Raw genomic sequence first — 8959 nt, 5'->3', positions numbered from 1 at the left:
GGGATTTGTGCCATGCATCCTCCAATAGTGCTTTCGCTTCAATGACTTCCCTGTGAAAATTCTCACTTGCTATGAACTTCTGTTTATAGGTTTTTCCAATGGATTTGATCTTTATATTTGTACAGTGGCTCAGTGAAATATGTTGCCATGACTTGATATTGTAACCAATGAACAAAGTGCTTTTAACCAGGAAAAAAAATATTATGAAAAATTTCACAATTATGGCTATTCCAAAGTGAAATGATACGTCTTGAGAAGCTATGGGTTTCCTTTCGTTGGAGGTCTTCATGTAGATCTCACATCATTTTGATAAGGTTGCACTAGAGGTCACTGAGTCCCTTCCTACTTTCAAATTGTGTTTCTGTGATTTAAAGGAGATGAGATGTTGTCATATATGCACGAAGGACTGTAATTTGAAAGAGAATTAACTTAATTTAGAAGCACTAGAAGAATGACAAACTGTCAAGAAAAACTTCCTAACAATTAGTTATTCAAAAGTAGAAAGGGCTTTTCATTGGGGAGATGGTAGGATCTCCCCCCTTCTTGGATATATTCAAAAAAATACCAGATGCAGTGTTTGAGGGGGCATGGACAGTCAAACACAAATATATAAATGGAACTATTAATTGACTTAATAATTCTGAACAGCAGTTTGCAATTATGTTATTTAAAAAACAATTAGCTCAAAAGTGTATATCCTTTGATCCAGAGAGGATTCTTCTATGGGTATGAAGTCCCTTCAATCATTAAGATTCTGTAATTCTACCTTTTAGTGCTACTTTCTACTTGTTACCCTATAAGCAGGCTTATGTTTCACAATATGTCACCCATGAAATTGATAATAATCTTATGTCACAAAGAGAGGAATCTAAAGCAGAAAATTAGCATTTCTGGGACCTAAAACTAACTTAAGAATTCTCTTAGGGGCAGCTAGGTGATGCAGTGGATAAAGGACCAGCCCTGGAGTCAGGAGTACCTGAGTTCAAATCCAGACTCAGACACTTAATTACCTAGCTGTGTGGCCTTGGGCAAGCCACTTAACCCCATTGCCTTGCAAAAAAAAAGTCGTCTTAACACTAATAGAGTGTTTTGCACCTGGGCAGGGCTCTTCAGTCCATTTGCAAAAAGACACTTCTTCAGGGGCAGCTAGGTGGTGTAGTGGATAAAGCACTGGCCCTGGAGTCAGGAGTACCTGGGTTCAAATACGGTCTCAGACACTTAATAATTACCTAGCTGTGTGGCCTTGGGCAAGCCACTTAACCCTGTTTGCCTTGCAAAAACCTAAAAAAAAAAAATTCTCCTGTGTAAAGTGGGCACCATCTTTGCATTATATATCCCACAAGGTTGTTATAAAGACTAAATGAAGTAATATAATGGAAAAGTACTAATACTATCAGTGGTTTACTTAGTCAAATGCAGCAGTGTATTGCATTATTGTGAATTCTTTGTTCTAGTATTACAGTTTATATTTTAAACATTTTTATTTTCATTACTGTACAATACCTACCCTATATAGAAGAGTATTATATCCATTTTAGAGATGGGAAAACAAGGTCCAAAGAGGTAGAGTGAATTTTTTTCCAAGTTACACCATTAGTTAATGACAGATCCAGGTCTTGTGACTCCCAATCAATTTTGTTTTCTCCTATGTTAAGCTGTTAACCAACACTAGCATTATAGTAATAGAGAAACAAGCATAGAAAAGAGGCAAAAACATTTGAATCTTTTAAAGGTATTATTTCAAAGTTTACATTCTTTCCAAAACATGAAGTAAATAACAGATCCTCTTTCCCCACCTCAAAGATATCCTGAGAATTATTCCTGGAATCCTGTTGTGTTTGGGGTTCATTAGAAGAAAAAGACTATTAAATATAAGATTGTTCCTTTATGTACCAACAGCTTTTACTGAAGTCTGGATTTGGGGGTGACCAAGGATGAGGAAAGTTGTAGGCATTTTATTATGTGCAAATGTTGTTAGACATTAAGAAGAGTTTTTAGTTGAAAGGGGCTGAAACATGAACAAGACATTTATTTTATCTTCATTTCCTGTAACAGTGAACTAACTAGACTTTTAAGACTTTCAAATGAGAAGGTTTTAACTTTATCTGTGAGGCAGAGAACCACCTTGAAAAAAGCTAAATTTTCAGCCATTAAAAGGCCATGGGTTCTCCCACCTCTGTGTAAATATTTTATAAGCTGTTCTTCACCAGTCCTTCAGTCTAGAAATAAACTACAGTGGACTTAACTCCTTTCAATCGATACAAATATCATTACCAGGCTGTAGTCATTCTCTACAACTCAGACCCATGAAAAACTTCCTGAGAAACTGAAATCCTTTTAATCTCAGTGGGCTTTTGTGTAGCCTGCTACTGTCCAAAATAGAGAATACAAGTGGAAGGGTATTTATGGAATAGTTATTTCAAGGTCCTACTGTCAGTGATTTAAAGAGACTGCTATACTAGTGTAAAAAAAAATCAACATGAGCTCCTGCAGGTATGGGAAGAAGAAGTCTCCATAAAGATATCCATAACTGCCATTTTCCCTTTCTGCTCTGAGTTCAACTTTATAATTTGAGTCACTTTGGGGAAGTTCATCAAATAAAGGAAGCCCAGACTATAGCAATGTCATTTCCACTCACTAATTTGGTGACTGTGAAAATGAATAGATAAATTTCAGTATCAGTAACCCAGAAGCATATCTGCATAAAGAGCTGAGCGAGGAGTTAGTGCCTTCTTATTTCACTTGAAATAATTTCTCTGATAGAACAGAGGGACAAGTGGAAATGTTCTGTATATGATATTAACACCAATACAGAAACAAAAGTCATTTTTCTCTTCCAGGTGTTGGGAAGAGTAATTATAGCAACATAGGATGAAATCCCAATATCCTTTCTTTCTTCCTTGTCTTTGTTTTAGTTGTATGAAAGATAATTGATTAGCCTTGAAGGAATATTCAACTTGGCAATTTTCTCAAGCCCTCTGACTCCAGTAGCTTTCCTCAAGCTCACTCTGCAAAGTTGTGACAATGTCAGGGGTGTCTCTGAAAAAAGTAAAAGATAAAGACATACAAGAGTAAAATTTAAGGAACAACAAATATTGAATTAACTAGATTAACTAAGGAATAAAGGTATCAAAATTCCAAAGTTGGATCTTTCAAAAAGTCTCAATTATTTATTGAACACCTACTATTTTCTGTGGGAAGTACAAAGATGAACAAATACTACAAGCCATCAAGCTTGTAAATATATAACAGGGAGTCAAAGGCAGAAAGCACAGGAATTGGATTTTACCCTGAGGTTCTTGGGATATGTGATAGAACCTATCAGATAAGGCAGGATTAACTTATGAATAATTAATTTAATTCATAGGGAAGTGATCTCCAAAATGGGGACTCACCAGGCAACCAAAGTGGGGAAAATCCTTCCCCAGCTTATCTGTTAATGATCCTTGAGGATCACAGCTGTGAGATAACAAGGGCAAAGGTCTCCAAGACCCTCTTGCCCCTCTGTTGTTTAGCAATACTGCTGGCTCAGTATCTTGGAACATCTTCATTCTCCTACTTTGTGTTTGCCCAGGAAGCAGCTCATCCTGAGGTAACAGGATTATACCAAAACTGTATAAATAAGGAAGTATGACAAGAATTGGGGCAAGCAACTTTATGATCTTTTTGTATGGTTGACTCCCACTGATTATCTCATGTGTTTGTGCTGTCCAAGGGCATTGAGAAATTAAGGATACTCAATAGTCTTGTGGTCTTTTTGGTCTACGAAAAGAGGCTCATGTCTTTCATCCTTTCACTGTAGCTGAGAACAAGTTCTTTGCTGGTCAAAGAACTCAAGGTTGGTGCACCGTTTCACTTCTCTTGGCACCCAATGTAGTAGGGGAAGATCCTGGAAGGACTTCAACCACGGGGCAGATCAGCCTCCAGGGATCCAGGAGGTCTCCAGCTACAACCCAGTGTATGAACTGGTGAGGTAAGAATATTCTTATCACACAAGCGGGACTCACAGTCTCCACAGATTTTTTCACAGGGGCCACTATAGAAAAGGAATAAAAAGAACAACTGATGCCCCCTAAGATAAAATGGAAGTCAGATGAGCCTATTTGGATAGATCAGTGGCCCCTTAGTTCAGAAAAAATACCTCAACAGATGTACTGATGGGAAGGGCTTGTTTGAGGGACAACTATGCATTTAAGTCTGGATCTCAAGTGAACCTAACTATGATCGACAATTATTATAATGTATCATACATGAATTGTACTGTATCAGAATGTATAGGTAGAAAAGTCAAAGGAACAATATTCATAGTTACTAGACCAAGATATGTTATGATACCTGTAAAAGCCCAGGGATGGTACTAAAGTAGGACTGATCAAGTATTTTCAGAAATAGAAGAAAGAATATCTCACTCTCCTACAGCCATCAGAGAGAAAAGGTGTATTTCATGTGTTATCTTGGGAATATCTATTAATATCTCTTATTGCTTCATCTATGTCCTTAGCAATGTCTGTAAGTACTATAAGAAACGAAATAGTACAGGCTCAATTTTTGGAAGAATTAGCTAAGAACGTCTCTTTGGGGTTTAAAGAACAGTGAATTATAGATGAAGAATTTTATAAGGCCATCAAAGCACTAAGAGATACTATCGAAAATGTTAGGGATAAAGCCAACAGTATTGCAAAACAACAGAGGGGCAAGAGGGTCTTGAAGACCTTTGTCCTTGCTATCTCACAGCTGTGGTCCTCAAGGATCACTAACACTATATAGGAGGAAAAAATAAATCATTGTTAATTGATCAACTATACAAAGAACAGAGTAGTGTGAGTGGAGAATGAATGCTTAACTGTGGCTACTTAAATGAATATTAAATAAAGGATTAGAAAATTTGGATTTGTAACTAGATCCCGCTTCTGGTTATCAAAACACAGGGTAATATTCCCTCAAAGAGCTCAAAAACTGGGCTTACTTTCATAATACTCGAAGCATTTAGCAGAGGCACTACTGCTCCAAGTATAATCAGAAGGCTTCTTTCCTCGATTGTCCCGGGCATAGATGTTGCCTCCAAACTCAACTAGCATCTCAATCAGGTCTACATTCTTTACTTTGGCTGCATGATGAAGAGCTGTCTCATGTAATTTCGCTGCATTCACATTGGCTCCTGAAATACAAGGAGGAGAAACAAAAGATATCACCAGAGGCATTCTCACAGGAGTTAAGAGTGATATAATACGATGACCTTTCTAAAATATCCATTCCCTTTGACCCCGAAATTATATTGCTAGGCAGTATGAATGAACCAAGGAAGTTCATTCATTATTTAGATCAATTCATACCTTCTTTGAGAAACCTTTCCCAGGGACTGCTACGTGATACAATAGATAGAGCACCAGCCCTGAAGCAGGAGGACCCGAGTTCAAATCTGTCCTCAGGTCACTTAACCCCACTACCTTAATTTTTTTAATTGTAAAAAAAAAAAAGAAACCTTTCCCAGTACTCTTCTCAGTCCTTTATCTGGAAATATATTGTTTGTGTATAGTTATTTGCATATTGTCTGTCCCTTCTTGAGAGGGCAGTCAGGTGGATAAAGCACAAGTCTTGGAATCAAGAGGCCCTGAGTTCAAATTTGATCTCAAAACACTTGACATTACTAGCTGTGTGACCTTGGGCAAGTCTCTTAACTGTGCCTTAAATTCTGGGCCATCTCAATTAGTCCTGATTTGTAACTGACCCCTGGACACAGATGGCTCTGGAGGAGAAAGTGAAGCTGGAGAATTAACACAGTACTCCCCTCACTCAAATCCAATTCACATGCTTATCATAGTATCACATTCCTGATTTCATGTTCTCCTTCAAGAAAGAAGATCAAACATCAATTAACAAAAAAAAAGGCCCATTTATATCAAAATATAGCATTATATATAGTATATATATATATATATCAGTATTTTATATAATAGCAAAGAACTGGGAAATAGCTAAACAAATTGTAATATATGAATATAATGGAATATATTATTGTACTGTAAGAAAAGACAACCACGATGAATCTACAGAAACATGAAAAGACATACATAAATTGATACAAAGTGAAGCAAGCAGAATCAGGAAAACAAATTTACAATGACAACAGTGTAAATGGAAAAAAGAACAAAATAGTCAAAAGTGAAATCTATAAAATTATAAAGAACAAGTTTGGCACCAAAGAAAGGAAAAGAAAAGATATTTTCCAGATGTGCAGGTAAAGAACTAGTGCTAACAAAAGGACATCCCCCCACCTTTAGTTTTGCTGAATTTTTTTCTCTTCCTCTTTTTATTTTTGAAAAACTCTTATAACATAACTTTCTTGGGAAGAAGAAGTTAAGAGATAAATGGAAAAATCTAGGCAATGTAAAAACAAAAGATGTCAATAAAAATTTTATCTCATTGTCAGTAAAAGGCTGATCTCTTTTGAGTGGATGAAAGTTTGATTTAAGAAGCACTATATAATGTTCTGGGACTTCATAAAATCAACACAATGTCACTTGGAAACCTAAAAATCTTGAATACCTCACCATTTTCCATTTGGATTCTCTGAAGAAAATTCTCCCCAACAATGCTAAGTATTTTTGATAAACATTTCTCTATGAATTACCTTTACAATATCTTTATAATAGATAGTCATTCATAATTTTTTTGTTTTAATACCTTGAGGAGTAGGGTATTTATTATCTATTAAAGCAATTAATTCCATTTCATAATAGTTCTTATCATTAATTAGGAAGATTTTTCTCATATTGAACTGAAATCTGCTTTTTTGAGACTTCTACCCATTAGTTCTAGCTTTGCCTTCAGCAATCAAGCAGGAACCAAGCTGCATTTGATCATGCAGGGGATATAATCATGTTAAGGGTTTAGATAAACTTTGATTGTTACTACTAATGCAGGGAAACAAGGGTATAGGCAATATTGTAATTAACTAAAAACAAATTTTGTAATCTTTTGTTTACACTTTTAAAAATTTGTAATCCTATTGATCCTTGCAACCCTCTGTTAAAACCCTTCACCTTGATCTCTAGTCTGACCTTGGCCATGTTCTCACTGGTAAAGCAAATGCAGGAGCTAAAAAAAAAATCATCTGACCAGAATCAAGACCCTCCAACCACTCCCAAAAGGAAAATTCTCCAATGCAGGACTTGGGACAATTCTCAAGACACTGCCTTTTCCCAAGGGTCTGGAGGAGGCATTTAAGGAGACTGGCCCATGCTAATCCTTTTCTTCCCTTTGAACTTCCCTGCCTGGTTAATCTGAATTACTAAAATCCAAAAGGTCTTTAATTTCTCTTAACTTTCTCTCTTTCCTTGTTACTTTTAAAAAAATTTATGGCAATGGGATTAAGTGACTTGCCCAAGGTCACACAACTAAGAAATTATTAAGTGCCGGGAGGCTGTATTTGAACTCAGGTCCTCCTGACTCCAGAGCTGGTGCTAAGTAAACTACTTCTTAATAAATCTTGTTTTCTTTTTACACCTGCATTCATGGATCTATGTGTGATTCATCACAGAAAACACCAAGCCCCTGCAACACAACTACCCAGTGTTAAAAGAGAATTATGATTTTCATATGGATTAATATATGTGTAATGAATTTATTAATTATTTAGTTCCTAGAGATCCATTTTTCCAGCAGGCTCTAACTTGGGAATCAGAAAGCACAAAGTGACTTGGAGTAATTTGTTAACTCTGACAAGTTTGCATTCTTTGTCTGACCTATACTTGCCTGTGTTAAGTGAAGTGAATCAGAAAACAGTATAATCTGTTTTGTACCCAAGCAAAACTATAAAGTACCCCCAAGACTAAACAATCAACTTAACAATTCTCTCAGGTCTCCAGACACCTATATGGGGCTTCAGACACTAGTGGGCTTATCCTAAGAAAACCACTCAAGTCTCAAAAATGATTGTTTTCTGATCCACCTTCCCCATTTGTCCCATTCACTGCAGCATGGTGGCGTTAAATCCCAATTTGTAAATCTATTCCTTGTAATTAAAATAATTAATTGATTACTGGCACTCTGTTTCTGACTTGCTCTGTTTCACCCAGGTTAGAGAATAGCTTAGTAAAATTCTGTAAATTAACATTGGCTACTCTTTTATATAAAGTTATATCAGTTGATTTTCTCATTTTAAGACACCTAGAGTTTTAAACAAAGGGGAAATCAGTTGAACAAACTAATAAAAAGAGTGAGAATTGAAAAAAAATTTCCTAAAACTATGCTAAAAGGGGGACATTGTCTTAATTAGCCAGTGTCCAACTCCTTCCAAAAACTCAAAGCAAAGGTAAGCAATTTGTCATGCAATGAAAAGTCACATAAACAGTAGAGATTCAATTTTTACCTCTTTGTGCCCCTTTCCTTTGAAAAGAAAGGGCAAGTGAGAACGAAGCACAATTTATGTTATCAGTTGGGTTCTCAGTCACTAGTACGAAAATGTTTTTGACTTCAGACCTTCAACTGTCTGTAGATGGGGCATTAACAATCTCAAGTGTTTTCCATACTGTAATGCACTTTGTGATTCATTCTAACTAGGATACATTAGTTAGTGAGAAATAGCTCCATCCCATATTCAGGTTATAAAATAGCAAATAAGGATTTTATTTATTCTAGGTAGGTCTACTGAGGGTGACCCAACACCATTTCCCCAAATTTTATTTTTTTAATCTTAATACCAAATAAAAAAATCCTCTTTCAAAAGAGGATTATAAATGTATATTAAATTCAACATGTAACTATCCTCTTCTCCCTCTATTTCATTAGATGTCCATTTTTTCCATTTAGGATTAAACTTAGTGTTGCTATATAGGCAATTCTTAAAATTATCTCTCTTTTTCCATTTAGAATATTATATTTCACTACTATTTCCTTTGGAATAGTGTATTCCAAACTTCTTTCCTTTAAAGTGGCATCTGCCAAGTTTCCTGTGATT

The 8959-nt window shown here is 35.9% G+C and overlaps 1 protein-coding gene across 1 annotated transcript in view; it reads right to left on the bottom strand.

Annotated features, from left to right (window-relative positions):
* Nucleotides 1-1722: 1722 nt before the first annotated feature.
* ASB13 (ankyrin repeat and SOCS box containing 13) overlaps nt 1723-8959 on the bottom strand; it is a 41288-nt gene continuing 34051 nt past the window's right edge. Inside the window, exons 5-6 of the mRNA XM_074194914.1 lie at nt 4967-5158; nt 1723-3039 (exon numbers count right to left, since the gene is read on the bottom strand). Coding sequence (XP_074051015.1) covers nt 2912-3039; nt 4967-5158 — 320 coding nt within the window. The 3' untranslated portion in view covers nt 1723-2911. The remainder of the gene's footprint in view (nt 3040-4966; nt 5159-8959) is intronic.

The sequence above is a fragment of the Macrotis lagotis genome, chromosome 7 (genome assembly GCF_037893015.1).
Source record: "Macrotis lagotis isolate mMagLag1 chromosome 7, bilby.v1.9.chrom.fasta, whole genome shotgun sequence".
Taxonomy (NCBI): Eukaryota; Metazoa; Chordata; class Mammalia; order Peramelemorphia; family Peramelidae; genus Macrotis; species Macrotis lagotis.
Note: the sequence above shows the minus strand (reverse complement) of the source record. Positions and strands in the feature narration are given on the sequence as shown.